Raw genomic sequence first — 22,972 nt, 5'->3', positions numbered from 1 at the left:
CAGTAAATAAACTTTCCTATATGTTTTTGACAAAGATTATCCTCTTACTCTATGTATCAACTGGTAATATATAAATTTGGGGGCGGGGGGGAGTGAGGGGAAGAGAGAGGAAAAAAGAACTCATAAGTTCATTCTCTGCTAGGATAAGAAAAGCAATGTTCCAGAGACAGAAGGTCCCTTTTCCTTGATAAATTTGTAAGATACATGTTACTTTATGCCTTAACACACCACCTTAGACCTGCAGATCTCAGTGAATTGTGTGGAGCAAACCTATTCTGTAGAGCATACTGTATCTTCATTCCTTCTGCAGAGTATTTTCTAGGTATTGTTGAAACAGAAAGGTCTCTCGGCTTCCTAGCAATTGTTCCACAGTGATATTAAAGAAAGGACGAAGATTTCAGCGCTTCTTGCTTGTCTCCTGTCTCAGGAGATCCCTCTGGACCGTCCCACAGTCCCCTGCTGGTACGTGGCGTCTGACACTGCCATCTTGTGTTCTACAGCTCCAGCTGTTATTTACGAAACCAATTTCAACGAAAACGTGTAGCTACGAACATAAAAGGTGTAGCTGAGATAGTTGAACACACGCTCTGAAAGGGAGGTGCCAAGCGCCCGTTTTATTTAAAAGGCTAAATTTCAACATTTTAGCTCCTAGCTAAAGAGCAAAGTTTAAATAGATTTGAGCCTGTGAGACCTTCATGAAATGAGCAGGTTTCTCTGTCTCTGTCATGGTACAACTCTCAGGTACTCTCAGCTCTCTCCAGTGTCGCTTTTCTTCTAGTTATGTTAACCATTCTCTAGGAAGAAAGTAGTAGAATTTATTTATCCTGCGCAGACACAAACCTGAAGGTCATGTCAATATTTTACTGCATATTTTCTGCCTTCACTACCAGTGCTGTAACCTAAGACAAATCTATGCAGACTCACCATGCAGCTTTGGCTTCAGTAGCTAAAACTGCATGAAAGAGAAAAGCTAAGGAAAATCATTCAAATGAGGTAAAACAAAGACATTTTACCCCATCTTAATCATTTGAACTGATAGGCACAGACATCAGGCTAGTGAGGACAGATGGAGGAGAAGTGAAGTTGATATACAGGTTTTATACCCAGCAATAAATGTCAAAACATTTTGGGCAGCTGAAAAGAGAAGAGTGTAATGGCAACAAAATGGGCATCTCTGGAAACACAGAAGTGCTGTCAAATTGTACCCTTATTTTTTACTTGTTTTTTTTTTTCTTACAGAGAAGGCCTAATGGCATGTCAAAGTTTATTTTATGTTTCCTGACTTCTTTTGTTAATGTTATGATCTTGATTACTTAAACATTGTTTTCTTTCTTCGTTAACATAAGTATAGATTGCAAATCACTGTAACTCTTTAAAGTATTAAAATCATGTAAGAATGGTGTGATTAGAGTAAGCAATGAAAACTTTCTTGTCAGGACTTCAAAACATGTCAAATTCATAATGAACAACTTGAGTAGGGTGTTGCAAATAATGTTAATTAAAAATGTCCATGCACAGTCCCTTTGAGGGCATGTGAATAAATACCCAGCAGTTTCTACTGGGGTCTCAGTTCATACTGAAAATGAGGAAGTCTTTACAATTCATAACTATTACAGAGTCTTGATGAATGCTCTTTCTCATATTTCCCACTGGAAACCATTAGATAATCTGTTTTTATTATATAGACCCAAACATTTGGCTTAATATTTTAGTTTTAGAACAGACCACAGAAGCATGGGGATATTAGCCATCCCATAATTTTTAGGGGTGCCTTAAAGTCATGTACATTTATTCCTGTCTTGAGAGTTTCTTTAAATTACAATCTTTGATCCTTGTTCTTCTAAAAATGTTACCCAAGATACATATAAAACAGAAGTTTCCTACTCTGTGTTTTTTCATTAACCATCTACCTTCCCACCCACTAATGCTGTGAATTTAAGAGTCTACATAATTGAGTCTGTAAATTAACAAAAAAATCCAGACAGCCAGAGCAACCAAGTTGCAGATGGTACATTGGCTTTAATGTTCTTATATTAGCACATTAGGCAAGCAGAAAGGGAGCTTTTCATTCATTATGCTTATGTGTTTTGGTTTGGTGGTAGTTTTTTTTTAATGGCAGCAAGATGCCTTTCTTTCCCTGACCTTCCTTCAAAGCCATATCTCTTTGGGGCCAAAGATGAATTAAGTCAGATAGGAAAAATGTGTGATGAATGGATTACTCTGGGTATCTGAGAAAGACTGTGAGTAGGAAGCAATGGATTGCAAGAGTAATTCAAACTGTTTTTCAGAGTCCTAAACTATGAGTTATTCAGCATTTCAAATTGTCAGCTTGTAAATGTAAATTTTATTAAATGCAGAGCAATAAAATTTTGTAAGTTTCTGTCATTTTGAATTTTAGTGGTTGAAATTGAAGCCTCTATCCTTTTAAATCACAACTTGTAGGAGCACAGCTCTATAGCATCCATTACTCCTAAATGTGTGCTTTTCAAAACCTCATTATTGTCTTTGCTCACAAAATATCCTTGTCAGGATCCAGGTCTGCATGTCTCGTGTCAATGATAGGCTGACAGGCTCCTGCCCTCTGTTATGTTTACAGTGTATATTGTATAAAGTTTTCTGCTCTTCATTCTCACTAGGCAGAAAATAAAACAGCATTAGCAGTGATATGACCCTTCAGACCAGCCAGATTTTCCCCTTTAATATCAAAAAAAATTTCTTTGCATGTGCAGTGCAAGAGTCTGGCTCAAGGATCCTTGTTTTGCACTTGAGACATTGCCTGAATGAGGAAAATGAAAACATAAAAACATAATAACGCCTAACAGTTAAAGCTGAAATCTATCAGGCAGTGTCTTGGAAAAGTTCTTGCATGACAGAGTGAGATCAGTGGAGAACTTTTGTAATATTTTACTGGATAACAAAGCTTGAGTATAAGGCAGTTTTGCATAGGCAAAGGATTGCAGGAACTCAGCCAAACAGCTCAGAAATTTATGAGACCAATTTTTTTTTTTGACGATTATAACTGCCATCGAAGAACTGAAGTGAAGTGACAGAATTGCACAGCATCCAACATGTTTGTGTTTGCCAGCAGGGATCTAAAATCCAGCCACTTCACTTGATGTGCTCCAGCAGTCACAGATACATACAGTCTGTGCCTGTGGGTGTACATTTGTCCATTTAAAAGGAACACTAGCAACTCAAATATCATATTTCCTTTAAAAAAAAAGGCATTCTACTTACAAGTAAGAATTGAAAATCACTCCAAACATTTTAAATTGTGTCAAATGATGAGAAGGATTAAAGACACACCACATCTCATTTTAAGTCAGAATCTCAATTCTCATAGTAGCCTAGATATTTTTTTAGTATTCTGTTAACTATGCAATAAGCTGAGTAAGCTCTCAATTAATTGAATATATTGTCAAATTGAATACGAATTTGAGTGTGTTATTAACTGGTGAGAATTTTACCAAAGTAAAGTAAGATAAAAACAACTGATGCATTATAAGATGCTAAAACCGTAGGTGGTGGAATTCTCAGGAAATAGAAAATAATACCTAATTTTAATTAGTAATAATTGCATGTTCTCAAAACCTTAATTGCACTGTTTCTTCTTGGTCTGCTTGAGTAGAGTACTAGATATGCAAATTCTCTCACAGTTTTCTTCCAGCTTTTGCTGGGATTCTTCTCCTAACTCTCTCTTCCTTAGTATTTTCTATATTTACCACGTTGCTAATGCACCTCTATGGTTTGGCTTGACTTAGATCTGAGATAATCATGCCATAAAGCACTTCATCTCCATCAGAAACACCTACAGTTTTGGCAGCAGTAATAAAATTGCCCTCAAGATGTAGAATTTCCTGGGAAGAAATTAGTTTGGAAGCATATAAGCTAGCGTTGAGGAAAAACACTGAGTGAGTCACAACTTTTGATACCACATCAGAAGAAAATTGATACAAAGTAGGGGTTTGAAAACCAGTTATCCAAGAGATGTAATTCTGCTGGTCATAGTCCCTTATGGAAAACGGGGGATAGTTCTGATTTTAGTTTGTCATGTGCAATAACAAAGATGAACGGAAAAACTCAGAAATATTAGTTCTTTGTCATTCCAGCTGAGACACATTGACACTGAGCTGTGAACTTTACTGTGCTAAATGATATAAATAATGTCTGAGAAAGTGTGTTTATTAGGACAGACTAGCTTCCAGCCAGGATGTCAGCTCTCCAGTTTGCTGGATGTCACAGCTCACAGAAGCTGCAGCAGCTGGAGGGACTTGTGCCCAGCCTGATTGCTCATGTTGTGGCTCAGGTTGCTGATGGAGATGAGCTCAGGTGAGGCTGTGGTGTGGGTGAGGTGTGGGTGCACATTCATTGCTGCAGTGGTGGTAGCAAACCATGGAGAAATTGTGGATGTGACCTCCTGAACTGCTGCAGCTGCTGGCTCCTGAACACAGACGGAGCCCTCTGTCACGGTAGGTAGTGACACACACACCTAGTGGGCACTGAATATATTTCAAAGCTGATTAAGATATTGCATTAAGCTATTCAGATGGGGACCATTTTCTGGCAAAGTTAGTGCTTTGCCTTCATTTGTGGACGTGGCAATGAGATGGCACAGCTGATGGTAGGTCTGTGGAGGAAATGCTCATTCTCCAGAGTACTGTATCTTATATAGACTATTACAACAGGACATAGCTGAGTTGGAGGATACTAAATGACACTCCATGGATATTTCAAATAAATTTTGGGCTGAAATAGTTGTTTGCTCAAGAAAATCAGTCTTGGTGTCTGCAGTCAGTACAAACTTACCTCTCCCATGAAAGTTTCACAGGAAAGTGCGCATCCAATAACTCCAGACTGAGCTATACACCTGACTGCATCGCCTGAATATTCACAGCAGCTAAAATCTGTAGTCAGACATGAGGATCTCAGTTCACTAGGTGATGTACACAGATATAGCCAACAGATCATATTTGTTCCCTAAAAACTGCAAATTGCAATCTAGGGAAAAAGAAAAAAAAATTTCCACAGTCATGGGGGACAATCAAAGAACAATGAGACAATTGTACACAAAATGACAGACAACTGTACTGGATCATCAGTACCTTCCAGCTGTGAAGTACTTATAGATGAAGCTGCACAGTGAAGGAGCAGAGGAGTAGAGGCTCTACAGCAGCCAGTATAATAAAGTCTAGGAGTCTGGGGAACTAACTAGCTGTAAGCACTCTAAAAGCATGGCTGGCATGTGCTGCAGTGAACACAGAGCTGCACTGTCATGACTATGACATCTGCAGTTTAATGTTGGAGATAAATGTATATTTGGAAAGGTCAAAGTAGGAAACCTGGAGCTCTTTTCTCACCTTTGAGGCTAGGTTGTTTAGACTTGGCAGAAAGGGGATTGCAGAGGGTTTCCAATGTCAAGATTCATTCAACTCATGTATGTGCAGTTCCTTGGATGAATATCAATAGTGAATAATTATTGCTGTGAAAGCTGATCATGAAAGTGCTTCAAGGGATATATCCACTATCATATTTATGTCAAATGATATTAAATATCATTTGCAATTAATAATTTATTCAGAAAATTGAGTTTGTCTTCTGAATCGTTCACACAGTCTTCACCGACTGATAGATTATATAAAAGCTTTAATTAATGTATTTCCAAGGGATTTCTTTTGACATATAGTTCAGAGTGAAAAAGAATGTTAATAAGGACCTGTAGGCAAATGAAAAATAGGATACATTGCAACACAGGTTTACTTCACATGTCATATTAATGAGACAGTTGATTTGCTGAAAGATTTTTAGACATGTGCAATTTAGACATGATAATGTATTGGGTTTGCGTGTCCAGGTTTTGATAGCGGGGGTGGGGGTGGGTTCTGTGAGAAGCTGCCAGAAGCTTCCATCATGTCCAACATGAGCCAACACCAGCTGGCTCCAAGATGGACCTGCCACCAGCCAAGGTCATGCCAACAGCAACAGCGGCAGTGCCTCTAGGAGTTAAGGAGAGAGGGGAAAAATCTGCACAAGTGCATCTGAAGGGAGAAGTGAGAATATGTGAGAAGAGCAAACATGCAGACACCAAGGTCAGTGGAGAAGGAGGTGAAGGAGATGCTTCAGGCACAGGAGCAGAGATTTATCCCTCTGCAGCCTGTAGTGCAGACCTTGGAGAGGCAGGTGCTCTGTTGAATTCCTTGGTGGAGCAGAGATCCACCAGCAGCCCCTAAAAGACCCCATGCTGGAACAGGCATGAAGGAGGCTGTGACCCTTGGGTAACCCATGGTGAAGCTGGGAAAGAGTGTGAAGATCCTCCCCTGCAAAGGAAGGAAAGGGAAAGACTATGTGTGATGAACTGACCACATTACCCCTTCCTTATTTTCCTGCACCCCTCAGGGGAAGGAGCTGGAGAATCAGGGAGTGAAGATGAGCCTGGGAAAAAGGCAAGGGTGACAGAAAGGTGTTTTAAGTTTTGAGTTCATTTCTCTGTGTGGGAGTAGCTACACATTAAGGCAGAAAAATGGAAATTGGTAGATAAGGAGAAGATGGGAGAATTAGATAAAGAGAAAATTATGATGGATGTTACTGAAAGAAGTATCAGGTTGCAGGGGATGGGCCACCTGAGCAATAAGTTTCAGGTGCAACATTGTGTAATGCATTTCTTAAAGAACTGCCCACAAAAAGCAGGATCAGGCTGATTAACTGGCTAAGAGGATTTTGGGAAGCTACAGCAGAGGCTCAAGATACTGGGCCAAGAGAACTCGATAACTGTGGCCCAAAACCCTCGATGTGGGGTAAGATTCAGCCATCTAGACTGTACAGTCATACACTTGGAAACTAGTAACTAAATATTCAGGAGTATTCAGGAGGAGATGAGATTTAATAGCTAATAGTTCAAGAGAAGAATGAGACGGCTACTAGATCTACTGGAAATGTGATTTCTGTGTGAAAAAAGCAAATGCAATTATTGTGCATGGTAAAAAAAGCTGGGAGAAAAGGGGAGGAAAGTGGACATTTGAGATTATTGTACTTGTCTTCCCAAATAGGCAGGCTGAGGCTCCGCCCTACAGGAAGCATCTAAACATCTGCCTGCTGATGGGAAGTAGAGAATTAATTTCCTTTAAAAAAAATTCGCTTGTGCTTATGGCTTTGTTTCACTTATTAAACTGTGATTATCTCAACTTTCATCTCTTGTTTTTGTCCTGATTCTCACCTTGCTCCTGCTGTGGGAGAGGGACCAAGTGACGGGGGGGAAGTTTCTCTGTCAGGTGGGATGTTGTGGTTTACCCCAGCTGGCAACCAAGCCCCATGTAGATGCTTGCACACTCCACCATCAGCAGGATGGGGAAAGAACTGCAAGGGTAAACCCATAACATGGAATGAAACCACCATGCCTTAGAACAAACTTCCAAGAAGAGTGGTGAGAGCACAGGGCTTTCCTGCTTTCATTATGGAACTTGATGGTATCCTTCAGGAATTCAGCAACAGGACACCAGTGATTCAGGTGGGTCCTTCCAAAGCTGCAGTACAGGCTAGAAAATAATTCTAGATTTTCCATGGTGTTATAAAAAGAAAAAAACCCAGCTTTATTTTGGACTGGTAACAGGTCAAGACTGTGAGAAAGACAGCTTTATCCATTTTTGCAACAAGCATTGTGGTTTAGGGTCAAGAAACAGGAGTTCCCAGTGATCCTCTGTGTTCATGTGGGAAATTCCAGATTTGCATGACTGTGTCAGTAGAAGTTAGAATTACTTAATTTATAAATTAGCTCTCTTTTTGTAGGTCTTTTTGACCCGTTTTCTTTCTGTAACTGTTGTTAGCCTCGCTGTTGCTGGACTTTATACTCCGAGTTACATAGTGTAGTTTAGTGAGAAAAAGTGTTTACCACACTGAAAATGTGGTGTGGCTTTATTAGTAAATTCAGCTAGTGGAAAGACAAGAGAACTTGTTTGTCCATTCACACAACTGGAGAGCAGGTTTCCAATGTGGGTTTTTCATGTTAACTATGGCTAGAATTACTGCTCATGTCTTAAATACTAGCCAAGTGTCAGTGAGTTATTTCCCTTTACAGGGAAAAAGGTAGTGCCTTACACATATTAAAAAGCTGCTGCTGACATTTCTCTCCCCTCCCCAGCAGAGTCAATGCAGGAGGAGATAGTTCCAGTAGGACCACATGCCATGGTCACTATTGCCAGAGGGAGGATGCGGTCAGCTTTCTCCTAAACATTTAGCTTGGCCTCCACAGTCCTGTGCTTGGTGAACCTCACTGGCCCTGTTTTACTGGGCAGTTTGTGGGGAACAGCTGCCTAGTGGCTCTTCTCTGTTTTGTTAGGCAATGTAGTTCATAAAAGTTGCGGCCTTCAGCTTAACCATATTCCTGAGTGGAAAGTCTTGTTCACTGCAGTGTCTGGGCCAGAGACCTTTACATCACTGCAGTCAACAGTGTTAAAAACAGTCACTCCTTACATGACCTTAGGTTAGCAGGAAGCAAGATGGAAGAATGCCCTTCCAAAAGCAAGGATTTCCAACTTGAGTCGGAACTGTTTTTTACATGTACAAAAACAAGTCATTATTTACCATTTCCACTCAGTTGTCTGTCTAGTCAGGCACATTAATCACTGAGTTTCACTCAAGGCACAGTCATCAAGCAGTGCAGAAGAAAACAGTGTCTGGTAAAGACATTAGAGATGGTATTGGTGATGTAAAAACAATTTGGGTTTTATTTGCAGATCTGTGGTACAATTAAAACCAACAGCTGCTCTCTACTCTGCTCCAGAGATGAGTGGCAAACCCAACATTATAATGGAAGCAAATATATTTTCTTTTTAAATGCCCACTTTTGCTTTTCTTTTCAAGGACACTTTCCTCATTCAAACAAATGGAAAGTCAATGTCCACATTGAAGAAGAGGAGTGTGTGCAGATCCCAGCTACAGAGACTTGAAATAGAAAAACTGATATGAATGAAACTCAAAAGAGAATGAGTGTTGTTGTGTAAGCATGGGCATAGAAAGCAGAACAAATATTAAAAGAATGTCTTGTATTGGTAACAGAGGACACAGTTCATGTCAATCACTCTGAGAAGTGTGTTGTTTCCATCAAGTGCTGTAAGGACAGCACAGATGACTTGGTAGCTAATGACCCTGCATTCTTGAAGAGGATGGCAAAAAGGTTGAAGGCTCTCACACATGCTACTCCTTTTTCTCTCAGTGCAGATTCCACCTCATTCAGCTTGGTTCACACCTTTTCTCAGAGCTTGGGAGAAGCATACATCTATTTCCTATGTAGGCAATGATTTTTAGTGATTTTGTAGATACTTGCATAAGGGAGTACAACCTTATACTACATTCAAAAAAAACCGTCCCACATTCAGAGGTGTAGTTTGCATTTGTAGACTTTGCATTTGCAAACATGGTGGACTGTGTGTGCCACAATTAGTTAGGGTAGCTTAAGAGCAAGGAGGCAAAGGAATCAAAACTGGAACTGTACTGTTTCTTCAAACAGAAACTGATTATCAAATACAGTTTTCTAAATAAACTGTAACAAAATGACAGGATTAAAAAAGAGAGTATTTCTGACTTCCAGCTCAAAACATGAGCAGAAATGAAAATCAATGGCTTGCACTAAAAAATTTAACCAGGTTTGTAGGGGAAAATGTGAAGAAGGGAACAAGGGCAACACAAAAATTCACAGGGGCCAGGAATGAAAATTCCTTTAAACCCAAATGAGGTGAGCTGGGTACCTGGCTCTGTCTCTTGAGATGGGTGAAGATGTTACATAAAAATGTGGACAGCGAAGAGTGAATACTAAAAACTCCCACTCTTGTCTCTGCCCCTTAGAAATTCCCACAGACTTCCCTATCCAGCCCTCCTTTCCTACCTACATGTAAGCTCTAACTCCACCACTGCTGCCTGTCTCCTCTCCTGAACATATCTGGCCTGTGCTGTCACACTCTACTACCTGTGTCTCCAAAAAACTCATTCAGAAGTTGCAGTGATTCTATTTATGGAAAGTTACAAAATACAGACCAAATGTCAAAAAATATATATTTACTTAACAATATATATTTATTGTCTGTGTCACTTGGTGACCCAGGCTCTTTTCAGTGAAAACTCCATTCAAAGTAACTGCTCAAGGATTTTTTCTTAATGTTTTAAATATGCATTAGAGTTTCAAATTATTTCTATATTGCCATCAATGATTTTTTTTTCACTGCAGTGATCTGTTTGTTAATTCCAGTGCTTTTCAACACACTTCATATATTTCCTTTAACTGTGAAGTATCAAACACCTTGAGACTAGCTTCCTTTCATCTATAAAATGCATATTTAGTAAAGATGGCAATGACAAAAATAGTTCAATTTGAAAGCCTCCCAGAGGGCATGTATTGTAGCAAAAGTTTGTACCACTCTGTAAAATGACCACACCATGCTGTTAATGAGCTTGCTGAACATTGCAAGCAAGATGTGTAAAGATTTCCAGTCAGATTGTTTGCCCTGTTATGCTGCTTAAGTTAAATAATGGTAAGCAACACTCTTTGGTAGTATTATTGTTAAAGCATTAACTCCACCAGGCACCTTTTTTCTTGTACACTTATCTTTTATAAAGTAAAAAGTGATTTTAGTACATTCCTGTCATTCATAGACTTAAGCAAGGAGGTTTTTGGGAGCTGAGTTGCCCAATTGCATTCCTATGCCATCTCCTGGGATAGTTTCCATTCATTTTTCTTAGTAGCAAGTAGCAAGCATGCATGTTTATCCATACCAAGTATTATTGTACTTCCAAAATTATGTTTTAATATATAACTGCTTATTTAAACAGATCAGATACACAGGCTCAAGACAAATTTAAGCCCATGAATACAACATCGAAGATGAAAGGGAAGAAGTAAATTAAATTTTGGGATGTTTATTACAACACACACATTTCTTTGTGGTATTTCAAATGAAAATACACAGTCTGGACACCTAGAGCACCTTGCTCTCTTATTATCCTGCTTTTGCACATGTAGCTTCTCATCTTGTGAGTTAAATAGAACCTGTTTCCCCTAAAAATCCAGAAAGCTTTAAATTATTATTTCATATTTTTTTCTTAATGTGACTGAGGTGGCATTTGAGAAATATGAGCAGTTCCACCAACAGTGGTTTATCAAGCATGTGTCTGCCCTGGTGTGAGATGTGGAGCTTTTAAATGTCTAATGCCAACTGTACAGCTATTCAATATGTCAGAAATCATAAAGGGCAAATTCCACATTTGTCCCTATTGCTCTTCCTTCCAAGAAATGCTGAGCCCTGATGCTGATCTTGCTGAAGTGCCAAGTTAAGAGAACTTGCAGTACAATTAGGCTAAATGATTATTTGAAGTGGAAAATAATGGAGAACATATTAAATTTGATTCAAAGTATGGAGTGACAAAGGTGTGTGTCTTGTTTTCCATTAGAATCTAATGTACTTTATGGTGTATCTGCCCCCCTCTTTTAATTTTTTTTTCCCAGAATGTAATTAGAAAAGCATTTAGCCTCAATTATGCAAACACATGAATACATGATCAATACATGATCAATACATGGAACCTTCTTCATCCAACTGAGTATTGAGTAAAACAGTGTACTTGTAATATTGGAAATTTCAGACATACATATCATAAAGAAAACCTGAAAGAGACGGAAACAGGTATGATTGCTATTCAGACATTATACAAACTTGTTCTAAAAATTCTTAGCTTGTAATTGAATCCGTTAAAATACATCTATACCTCAAAGAGTTCCAGATGGTTCTCTTCAAATTGTCATACAAACAATGTCCAAAGAATTGTTGTCACTCATACTGGAAAAATATGTCAAATGGAGGCTTGAAGAGATTTGTTACTATTGGATATCATTATTAATGACTTTTGAATAGAGTATGGTTCTTAGACTTCCAGATATAAGCAAGTTAGGATGGTTGGCATGCATTTTAGAGGATAACATTATAAATAAAATTTTGTAGACAAATGTTGCAAGTTGCCTTAAACAGGATTAAATTCAATGGAGAAAAGCAGAAAGCACTACAGTCAAACAGAAATAAAGCTTCAACATGTATGAAATGCCAATAACAGAAGAGCATCCAGAGGCTCTTTTAGTAAATCAGGACTCATATGAGTCAGCAATGTCACACCGTCAAGAAAACAAACATCATACTGGGATATGTAAACAGAAGTCTTGTATGCAAGACACATGAAGAAATACTTCCACTCTGCTCAGTATTCCCAGGGCCTCAACAGAAGTACTGTATCCAGTTTTTGGCACAGTACTGCAACAAAGTGGAGAGGGGCCAAAGGAAAACAACAAGAATAATCAGAAGTCTAGAAAAGACAACCGAGGGAAAGACTGACTGAAGAGGAGTTGTTTAGTCTGTGGGGAAGATGACAGGCTGAAGGGACACTGGCAGTTCTCAAACTCAGGGAAGGCTGATGCAAAAGAGGAGGTTAGAGCCTGTTCTCCCTGGCTATACAATGTATTTTATATGTAATAAAGTAATGGCCTAAAATTCAGCTAGGGCTACCTTGACAAGTTTTCTTACTGATTGCTTATATGGATAGAAAAGTTCTGAGACTGTGTGAGAAAATGGTGGAGTCTCTAGAATCGGGATTGTTCAGTCTGCAGAAAAGAAGGCTCCAGAGTGACCTTACTGCACAGGCCTTTATGTACCCCCCCTAAAAGGGATATTAGAGTGAGAGAGAGACTTCATACAAGTGCATGCAGGGATAGAGCAGGGGGGACGGCTCTAAACTGAAAGAGTGCAGGGTTAGATTAGATATCAAGAGGAAATTCTTCGCTGTGAGGGGCAGTGAGGCCCCTCTGGGCAGTGGCACAGGTTGCCCAGAGAAGCTGCGGCTGCCCCGCAGTGTTCCAGGCTAGGCTGGACGGGGCTCTGAGCAGCCCAGTCTAGAGAAAGGTGAATGAGATGATCTTTAAGGTCCCTTCCAACGCAAACTAGCCAGCGACTATGATTTGGCTGCCATAGCTATTTATTTAGTTGCCATATGTAATTGCCATAGCAAACCCCCGCCGCCCGCCCGATTAGCCCCACACGGGGCGGCCCCGCCCCTCAGCGGGTGCGGCCGGGCCATAGCCCCGCCCCCCGCCCTGCCCCCTGTTGCTTGGTTACCGCGCAGGGCGTCACTGCGGGGCCCGAGCCACGGCGGCGAGAGGCCGCCAGCCAGGCTGAACCATCCCCCCCATCCTGTGGGGGAAGAAGTGGGTGTGTCCCGAAGCAGTAGATGGACTTGTTGCTGTATCTCCCGCCCTCAATTTACCGCTTCCCCCCTTTTCTCGGCCCTGTCGTTGGTTTCGCCCCGCGCGGACCATAGCGACGGAGGGCGCGCCGGAGGAAGATGGCGGTGGTGGCTCCACCGTTGGTGCCGGCTTTGTGAGCGCGGCGCTCGCTCTTCTCCCTGTCCCGTTCTCGCTCCTGCACCCGACTCCTCCCGGCTGCTCTCAGCCTCTTCTTTCCCGCCGGGGCCGTAGAGATCATGTCGGACTCGGAGGAGGAGGAGAGTCCGGACCGCCAGCTCAAGCTGGTGGTGCTGGGGGACGGCACCACCGGCAAGGTCAGTGCCGGCCCCGCCGGCAGCTCCTCTCCCTCGCCGCGGTGCCCTGAGCCCCTTCGCCGCCTTCTCCCTCACGCTGCCCGGCTCTGCTGCTGAGGAGGGAGCAGCCCGCGGCGCTTCCAGTCTGTCGCGCAGCCGCTGTCGCGATACCCGCTGGCTGCTCCCTCTCGGCTCCAGGCCCTCCAGGCACGGGGGACGCAGGCTCTTCCCGCCGGTGTCCGCGCCGTGCCCGGCAGCCGAACCCTCTGGCGGGCCTTCCGACCCGAGGAGGTATCGTCACCTAAAAGACGTACACGACTGTAATCCAATTTTCTTGAGCCGCGAGCAAAGGAGCGGCCAGTAACGTAGTTCGTGCTGTGCTGACGGAGTTGCCGTGGTCCCCGTGCGCTGCCCATGGCGCGATGGAGGCAGGAGCTGCTCGGCCGGAGCCGCTGGAACAGCCCAGAGCCGCTCTCGGCGGCTGCAGTGCCCCGGGCGGGCAGGGCTGGGGTCCGGACCGGGCACGGGCGTTTGTGGCTCCCCTCCAAAGGGACGAGCAGGGAAGGTCGCTTAGCTGGGGCTGCAGGCGCCCTTCCTTTCGGATACAGAGCTGCCAGCCTCCCGAGCTGGATGTAACACTTTGCATCTAGTGGAGTTACTGTTCAGAGTTTGAAAAGGCACTGCTGCGTCTATTTTAGTTTGTAACTCCTATGTTTTGGGTTTTTTTTTTTTTTCCTATCTGTAATCACCATAATGAAACCCGGTTTATAAACGTTTTTTATCAACAATAATCAAACAATAATCAAACCAATCAAACAATAATCCAACAAATTTCTCTTTGTAAAAGAGAAATTTTGACAAGGAGAGACCAAAGAAGGCAAAAGAAAGGCTGCTTTCTTGACCATTTAAAATAGTTACTGATCCTAACTATTCCCTTGAACATTGCATATTGGCATATATAGCCTGAATAATTTTGTGAGACACACCTGAAAATAGTAAATTTATTGTATGATTGAAGTATACAGTTCTAATAGTAAATTTATTGTATGATTGAAGTATACAGTTCTTTCCTCTGTCATTAACTTTTGAAATTGCAAGGAGAAGAAATTCTGCATGCTTCACAGTTCATATGAAAAAAGGAAATGTTCGTAGAGCTGGTTTAAGTGTAGTGCCTTGCATAAATAGGAATAAGCTCTAAGTGAAAGTACATGTGGTTTTGCTCACTTACTTACTCAGAGCTCTGTAAAGAAACAAAACATTTTTTTTGTCTCCAGTGATTCTAAACCCAGTCTGAAGTGGTATTGTGTTCATCTGAGTCAGTACATGGGCAATTCCAACCAGCTGTGTGATAAGAGCATAATAAATGTACACCATTGACAGCTGAAGTGCTGCTTCATGGGTAGCATTTCCCAGGAGTTTCCCATTCACACTGAAGAATCCTTTCACTGCTGCTGTTGAGCAGCTTGTGGCAAGACCTCTCGCCAAGCATGGATTTTCAAGCATTCTTGAGTTTTGATGTATATTCCTGTTGGTTCCTACCTCTCTCACAGGAGCTGCCACTCACTGCATCTCCTGCTGACTCCAGGAATCTCATGCTTCCAGGGCAGGTTCTTGGGCACGAGCAGCAGCAGTACTCTGGTGGGCTGCTTTTCCTCCTGTCCCCCCTAGATGATGCTGTAATAGAGGCTCCTTCCCACCATCCCACTGGCCTGGCAGCACTCAGATTTATTGTAGGGTCTTGTAAAAATAAAGAAGCAATTGGGTCATGGAATGGGAGGATAAAATGTACCTACTACTATTTTTTACCTCAGAAGACTAAATTGTTGAGGCTTCTCTCTTTTGTTGTCTACTCGTTCCGCTTACTTGTTGAAACCTGTGTATGTCTATGTGTTTTCAGCTCTAAATTGCCTGGCTCTCACATCTGGTTCACAGCTGGTCTTCACACACATGCATACTTACCTCTCTTTTACTGTGCAAGGTGTTGGTTTTTCTCTTCCTGTCACTCTGGGATCATGAGACAGGAGGTGTGTGGAAAATGATGGGATATATCTGAAATGCTGTATCTTGTATTTAGTGTGAGGTGTTCACATTTGTCTTTTACCTCCTCTTTTCCAAAAGAACAACAAAAAAGTTGTTGTTATGGGTCAGGTGGTAACTTGCTGTTTTCCTCACCCATTGCTTAGAAGCAATGTGACTCAAGTTCTGTGAAGGGATTGGTAGCAGCTTAAAAACAAATCAATGTCAGTTCAAGCTAAAGGTAATGTTTGTACTTACACTAGCTAGGAATTGCTCTATCCATGAGGCAAGGGAGGCATGATGTGCGTCTGTTAATTTGTTTTGAGGTGGTTGAATTGATAACTGGATACTTAAATTTTTAAGGGTAGCAATAAGCACTGCTGGAGCAAACACAAGTAAAGAAGAGTAAAAGTGGAAGAAGGCATAAGAGAAGTGAGACAGTAGAATGTGTAAAACTGTTAGGGTAAAATAGAGATGTAAGGTAATGGTAAACTGTGGAAAATCAAAATTGAGGGAAGCAAGACTGGTTAGTCAGAAGATAATAGAGGATAATTTTAATGAACTAGACAAACTAGGAAAACAATCTAAAGACCAATCAGAAGTGGCGGCAATGGGGAGATGAAAAAATCAAGCAATTATTAATAGCAGTTGGCTCTTTGATTTTGAAAATAGGAAGGACATATATACACACAGCTGCTTTACGTGTCTAGGTTTTAAATCAACCCACTCTTCCTGGGCCAAAATGATTTTCCATTAAAATAAACCAACATTACTACTAGTGTGGAATTAAAAAAAAAAATAAAGATGTTATGATCCAGATATTTCTACTCTTTTTGTGCATAGAATGGCTTAATACTGAAATATACAAGGATGCTGATTTAAGATGGAATATTATGATTTGCCAATGTTGAAAAAGGTTTTGGGCCTCTGGAAGTAAATCTCAGAGATGTTAATGGGAAGGGAGGTCCTGAAAAATAGGTGTGCTGAGGTTCTGTTTGTTTGCTATCTGTTGTAGCTGGAATTAGAGTATGGTAGCAGAAACATCCTACCTTTCCTTTTGGTAACAGTGGATGATGAAAATGAAATAATGAATGCTCAAGCTATGGGAGTTGTAGGAGCTAAAACATAGGTTGGCATAAAAAGTAGTGTCCTGCTTACTTAAGGATTTTTTAGGATAGCAGATTTTTAAGCATTGTGCCAATTTTGAATTGTCCTGTTACACTTGGACTCAAAAACTTCATAGATGGTGACAAAAATATTTTTGTCACTGTTGAGTCTCGCAAATGGAGAACTGAATGAAGTGTGCTGTGCAGATTGGCCCAGCTGCATCAAATAGACCTACATCAAATGTCAAGAAGTTGTGATAATTTTCTCTTTTTCAGTGAAGAAAGTTGCATCAGTAGTTGACAGTGGGATGGAAGGACATTAGCTTGGACAGTTATGTGTTTTTATGGTAGTTAAAGCGTTTAATCATTTAGCCTAGTGTTTGTTTTAGTTTTGCTTGTCCTAAAATTCTTGCCAGTAAGGTAGGACATGACTGAGGAATTAGTGTAACTGTGCTTGGATAATGACATTGATGTTCTAGAAGGGAGTGAGAGAAAGGGTAGATACACGTGGTTTTTGGAAAATAGATTTTCAATTTGTGGCTAAAGTTTGTGTGTGAATGGAAATTCATGGCTTCAGAGCTATGTGCTTGCATCTAATTTAATTTTTGGTTTAGTTTTCTTTCTTACAACTGTGATACTACACTTTGGCACTGCTTTCTAATTTATAACTTAATTCTATAGGACTTTACTCAAAGAGGTGTCATTGGTGGGGTTTTCCCTACAAGTTTCTGGTTGCCCTGATGAGTAGTCATTGTCAGAGCTGGCTATCCTTGCTTGTTCCATATGACTTTCAATTTAATTTTTAGTTTATTTCATAGATATTGTTTGCATTTTTCCTCTTTACTCGTTATGTAGGTCTTCAGGAACAGCATGTCAAATTCAGTTTATACTGAATTGTTCACGTTGAAAAATAGAAGCAAGGAACTATCATGCCTTTTATGTAAGGTTAAATTCAATCTTTGCTTCTTTCAAAAAAGCCTTCCATAATATCCTATTGTATTTTGAACTTAGAATACTGTACTTTTTTTTTTTTTTAACTGCTATCTTGGTTGCTGTATATTAGAGCTCAAAGACATTTTCTTGTTTTTAACAAGGCTTCTTTAACCCCAGCCTTCTTCAATGAAGTATTGATATTTAGAATAGGATGTTGACATTCACTTTGAAGTATTTAAGGCAGGTGTGTGAAACTTCCAAACTGATGGAATTTTTGCTGGAAATTCTGCTATGCAAGCTGGTGACCTGTTTGTCTTAATAGAGCTGCAAAGGAACAAAGGCCTTCATACTATTGTATTGTTTTCTGAACCTGACGTTAAGGGGTGGAATTGTATGGAATGCAACCTTTCTAAAAAATGGTCTCTGATTACTTATTTATTTTTACTACTACAGTTCTACTGAACCATTATTTAACTTTCATTAATTCTTATATAGATTGTATTCAACATGTCCTCAGGTGAAACAGTTGAGCAAAATCTTTTCTGGCAAGCATGGCAGGGAACACTTCTGGGATTTGAAGGGAGTATTTGCATTGTAGAGGCACTTGCATATGCATTGACATAACTTCTTTGTTTATTGTTGTAAAGAAGTTTGAACTGTTGCTCTTAGCATTTTGTGGATAAATGCTTGTTTTGTGAAAAAATAGAGGACCCTAGACTGGTAATTCAACACCTTGAGCTCTAACATTTATTAGGAAAAAATTTAAGAAGGAGTTAGTCAATGATTTTGTGCTATAAATTCCTTTGCATTCAAGAGCACAGTGGAGAAAAACTGTTTCAGAGGACTTTGCCATGCTGTTGATTACTTGCTACTCTTATAGGTCAGCTGTTAATGACTATGTGTCATTTCTTGTTACTAACAGCCCTAGAAGTCCTCAGGGATTATTGAATGTCAAAGAATGATGAGCTAATATTTACTGAGCCTTTAAAATAAGAAGGGAGTGGTTGCTTAGTTAATGAGGATCTTAATTAGTGTGTTGGAGAATATAGAATACTGTGATATAGTCAGATGCTACTTGAATCTGTACTCTAGGCACTAGTTACTTTTCCAAAAAGGAAAATTACAAGAGGACTAAATAGTGTATTCATGCAGTTGTCTTATTCTCATCTACATCTTTAAAGTCATAATAAATTAAAGATGTCATTGTAATCTTGACATGCTAACTGTTGAGATTAAATGAATCAGTTCTACTGACTCTTTCAGTACTGTGGTCTGAATCTGTATTGAATTTAATTTTGTGTGTGTTGTTAGTATTACTGTCACATAGCTGAAGGCAGAAGAATCTTCTCACGATTCGTTCTCTGTGGTCTTCCCCCTTGCCACAGGGATATAAATATATAAGTGTACTCATACTATTTCTAGTTTACTTGCTTTTTTCCCCATTTATTTTTTTATTTGTAATCCTCTTGAGTTCAGTGAAGTAAATGGAAAAGTTTGCATTAGGCTAACACTGACTTATGGAATTGTTTCCTAAACATGTCTTCTGATATGAAAATATCATTCATTGTATATATGCCAGTGATAGGAATATACATATGATACAGAAACATGAAAACAGTAAATCTTGTTTTATTTATTTAAAAGGAAATCTAATAGTTGAATAAATATTTGCCAATTCATAATAGAGTGTTAATGCTGGAGCTCTGGTGATCATGTTTTGATGCTAAAAAAGGTGGGTTTTTTTCTGTGTACATTTGGCATTAGCCTAATTTAGATCTTTGTTATAACCTTCTATTCAAGGACCTTGCCTATTCTCATATTTCAGAACTATTTGCATTATTTTGCTATTGCATTTTTGATTAAATGTGCTCCTAACAGCAATTCTGATAACAATTGGTATGACTTATCTCTTCATGGCTTGATAAATGGAAAACTGGCAAGAAAAAACCCTTTTGGCCTGTTTTGAGTTTTCTTAGACAGTGTAAAGGTTTTGTGAGCCTCGTAGTATTTTTTCTTCTTTATATAGGTAAAGAAATATTTAGATTATTTTTTTCTGTAGTTAATTTGTATATTTGTTTACAAATGTCATGCCAACAAAAGATTTTTAAGTGTACACTAATTTGATGTTTCTTGTGTTTTATAATTTTTAATATTTAGTAATTTTTTTCCACAATGCAATCTTCTGAATTATTTATGATTGTACCACTATTTTCTCCTTTACTTTTTTTGTGGGCTTTCTTTGTATATTTTTTTCCTTTTCTACCCCCACCTCTTTTTTTTTTCTTTTTTTGTCTTGAATGGAGACACTAAATTGCTACCGATAGAATGTAAGTGCCTTGCTTCAGTAGTTTGCCCAGGTTAGTTGTGTATCATTTCAGCCATATACACTAAAATTATTATTATTATTAGGTTAACAGTGTCTTGGTTTGCTTTCATAAATCCACAGAATACCAATTGAAGAAATAAATTTTCAAATTTCTGCTGAAAGGAATAAATCTATAAATGTGCATTCTTAATATGTATTTACCTTCTTTTTCTGTGTGCACGAAAGGATTGTTCCCATTTAAGAGTTCCTGTAATGCCTGATCCCAAAACTGATCAGTGGCAGAAATCTGGCCACACTCAGGAGCCCTCTGTGGGATTCTGCACTGTTCAGGTCTCTATTCTCTCCCAGAAAATTGGTCTGGGATCATGGTGTTCCTTACCAGGGAGAACCCTTGTTTTTGAAATGAACGCTTTTTAAAAATACTGAGATCTTCAGGTACACATGGTGTTGCCTAGATTTATGTCTGTTTGAGCATACTAATGATGCCTCCTTCAAATCTGCACAGTATTTTGTAATAGAACTATTAGAGTTTTTTTGAAATCAATGCAAATACGCACCTTGCTTCTTTTTGCATAAATTAGTAGCCTTTGCCACCTCCTGTTATTATGTTGAAGCTGACTGGAGTGCTTGTCAATCCAAATCCATGAACACTGTTAGCATTCATTGATTTAAAAAGTGCTTAACTGTATTTCATACTTTTGGGTTAACATAAAGTTTGTTGCTGTTAAAAATGACGACTTAATTTGATACTGTTCTGTTTTAGACATCCTTAGCTACCCGTTTTGCTCAAGAAACATTTGGAAAACAATACAAACAAACCTTAGGACTGGACTTCTTCTTGAAAAGGATATTATTGCCAGGTAAGAGAATAAAAACTAATTCTGAAAGGCTGGGTGGCAGCAGGACTTGCAGAAACAGATTCTTCAGAGTAATGTGTACTAAATAAGCTTAGTGCAGTGATTTTTATGGCAAAGTAAATTAGGTTGTTTGGAGAATATTTTGTTCATACTTTCCTGCCAGGTGTCATAGAGTTATGCATTTGCAACTTACATCTCTAAGTAAAACACTGAATTCAAATAAAAGGAGTGTTATCTATATTGATGAATTTTATAATCCCTGCTTAAGTGCACTCACTTTCCATGTGGGTAGTGTAACATACAACAATGAAATGGAACTTTAAAGATATTAATTGAAAAAGTGTATGTGTTTTGAAAGAAATATATATATTTTTAAATGAAATACACAGCTTATATTTGAGTTGTGTGGGAGATGCATAATGCAGCTATGGACTCACAGTGCTCTAATATGTGAATGCTGTTTTATGCAAGGCAGCATGAAATTGCTGGCATTTAATAGACCACTAAAATTTAGGGTCCCTCGGCACTCATAAAAATACAGTTTGAGCATTCAAGATGTTTCACTTCATGAAAGCAAAGAAACTATTTAGATGCCAGTTGCAGCACACTGCATGGAAAATGCAAAGAAATAATTAAAAAAGAATAAGTGCTGGTTAAGTTTGTCTCTGGACAATTGGGGTTTAAAATACATCTTTTCACTGATTTGTGTGTGCTCATATTCTAAGTATGCAAGTATTTAATTAAAAACATTTGCTTCTAGATTCAGAAATCAGAAGTTAGAAAAGGTTAGTGTTATTATTAAGAGCTGTAGAGAGATTTGATAAAGTTGATGCAAGTTCTGTAGTTCTGTCTTCTCCTGTGGAGGATGAGGAGGGAAAGAAACCCAGAAAGTAAGCATTTTATCTGTAAACTGAAGTTATAAGAAAGTGTATACAGTTCTTGAACTTATTTTTAAAAAAATGATATTGCAAATAATTTCTTGATTGTGTTTATATATTTTCTTAAGTGAAACAGAATAATCTTTTCAGACTACCCCTGTGTTCACTATTTTGGTTTGGCCATTTTGCTGAACTTTTTTAGTATCTGGTTAATGATAAAGTACCAAATCCCAGTGCTTATTTCTTCATAAAATCAACAGAATAATTTTTTATTGTCTTGCTCATGCCTCTAAAAATACCAGTGTGTATAATGCTTAACAGCAGTACTTGCAAGTGGAATGTGTACACAAATCATGCAGTGTGCATGCTGAGAACTTGTATTTTGCAAGTTTTTATTCCAGCTGTGAAGCATACAGAAACTATTAGTACGTTGCTGGGATTCTAAATATCCTTGTTGAGTAGAAAAGTTGGAAAATTATCAACTGTTGCTTCATTCATTTTCGTTCATAGTTTATATTGTGTGTGAATTTCATTCATTCATAGTTTATTTTGTAATAAAATCAGAATGCCTGTAAAAATAGCTCCAAAAAGTCTGTACATCTCTTTTCCTCAAAACAGTAGCATTTGCATTCATATTCAGGAAGAAACATTTTTCTGTAGGTTGTCACTCTGGTTTTGCCTATACCTATATATGTATTTAGATGTATATGGCTCTCTGTTTCATAGGTAAACTGGATTAGTTGTAGGGAGTAAGAGGGAGGGAGGTTTCATTTCTAAATGCTGGAATGGGAAGCATTACTTTAGTAAGTGGATTTTTCTAATTTCTAGATTATTTCTGGGTTTGCAGAGTTTACTCTATGCTTGTTTACTTGACAGGTTAATTGAGACCGCTGCACAGAAATTATGTGTATCAGTAGGAAAAAGGACTCTATTTCTCTTGTTCAGTAAGAGAATTGATGAACAACTATGGTTCAGTAGTTGGTTTTTTTTTCTTCTTCAATGTAAGCAAAGATTCCAGAAATTAAAATTACAGATTTCTAGAATTACAAAGAAGTTTGCATTGGGCTTCATTGAAATATATTATAACTTACAAAATAAAGTACTGTTTTTCTGGATTTTTTTTGTTTTCTTTTAAATTTTTTTTAAGATAAAAAAGGCATTTGTCTCCAATTGTTTTAGTAACTAATGCAGTTTTGCAGTGAATATAGTAAATATTTTGCATGGTAAAACAGTACAGTTTAATACAAATCAGAAGTATTTTGATAAATTTTGAATGTTTTCAGTGTTGCACAA

At 39.0% G+C, this 22,972-nt stretch overlaps 1 protein-coding gene across 2 annotated transcripts in view; it reads left to right on the top strand.

Moving 5' to 3' along the window:
- Positions 1 to 13,209: 13,209 nt before the first annotated feature.
- The window catches only part of RAB28 (RAB28, member RAS oncogene family), a 63,143-nt gene continuing 53,380 nt past the window's right edge, over positions 13,210 to 22,972 (top strand). Inside the window, exons 1-2 of one of the 2 annotated variants that reach the window (XM_005485024.4) lie at positions 13,210 to 13,584; positions 20,708 to 20,804. In XM_005485024.4, the coding sequence (XP_005485081.2) occupies positions 13,507 to 13,584; positions 20,708 to 20,804 (175 nt within the window). In that variant the 5' untranslated portion in view covers positions 13,210 to 13,506. The remainder of the gene's footprint in view (positions 13,585 to 20,707; positions 20,805 to 22,972) is intronic. The other variant, XM_005485025.4, reaches the window with a different exon arrangement.

The sequence above is a fragment of the Zonotrichia albicollis genome, chromosome 5 (genome assembly GCF_047830755.1).
Source record: "Zonotrichia albicollis isolate bZonAlb1 chromosome 5, bZonAlb1.hap1, whole genome shotgun sequence".
NCBI classification, from domain to species: domain Eukaryota; kingdom Metazoa; phylum Chordata; class Aves; order Passeriformes; family Passerellidae; genus Zonotrichia; species Zonotrichia albicollis.
The sequence above is the reverse complement of the archived record's forward strand: the minus strand, read 5'-3'. Positions and strand labels throughout refer to the sequence as shown.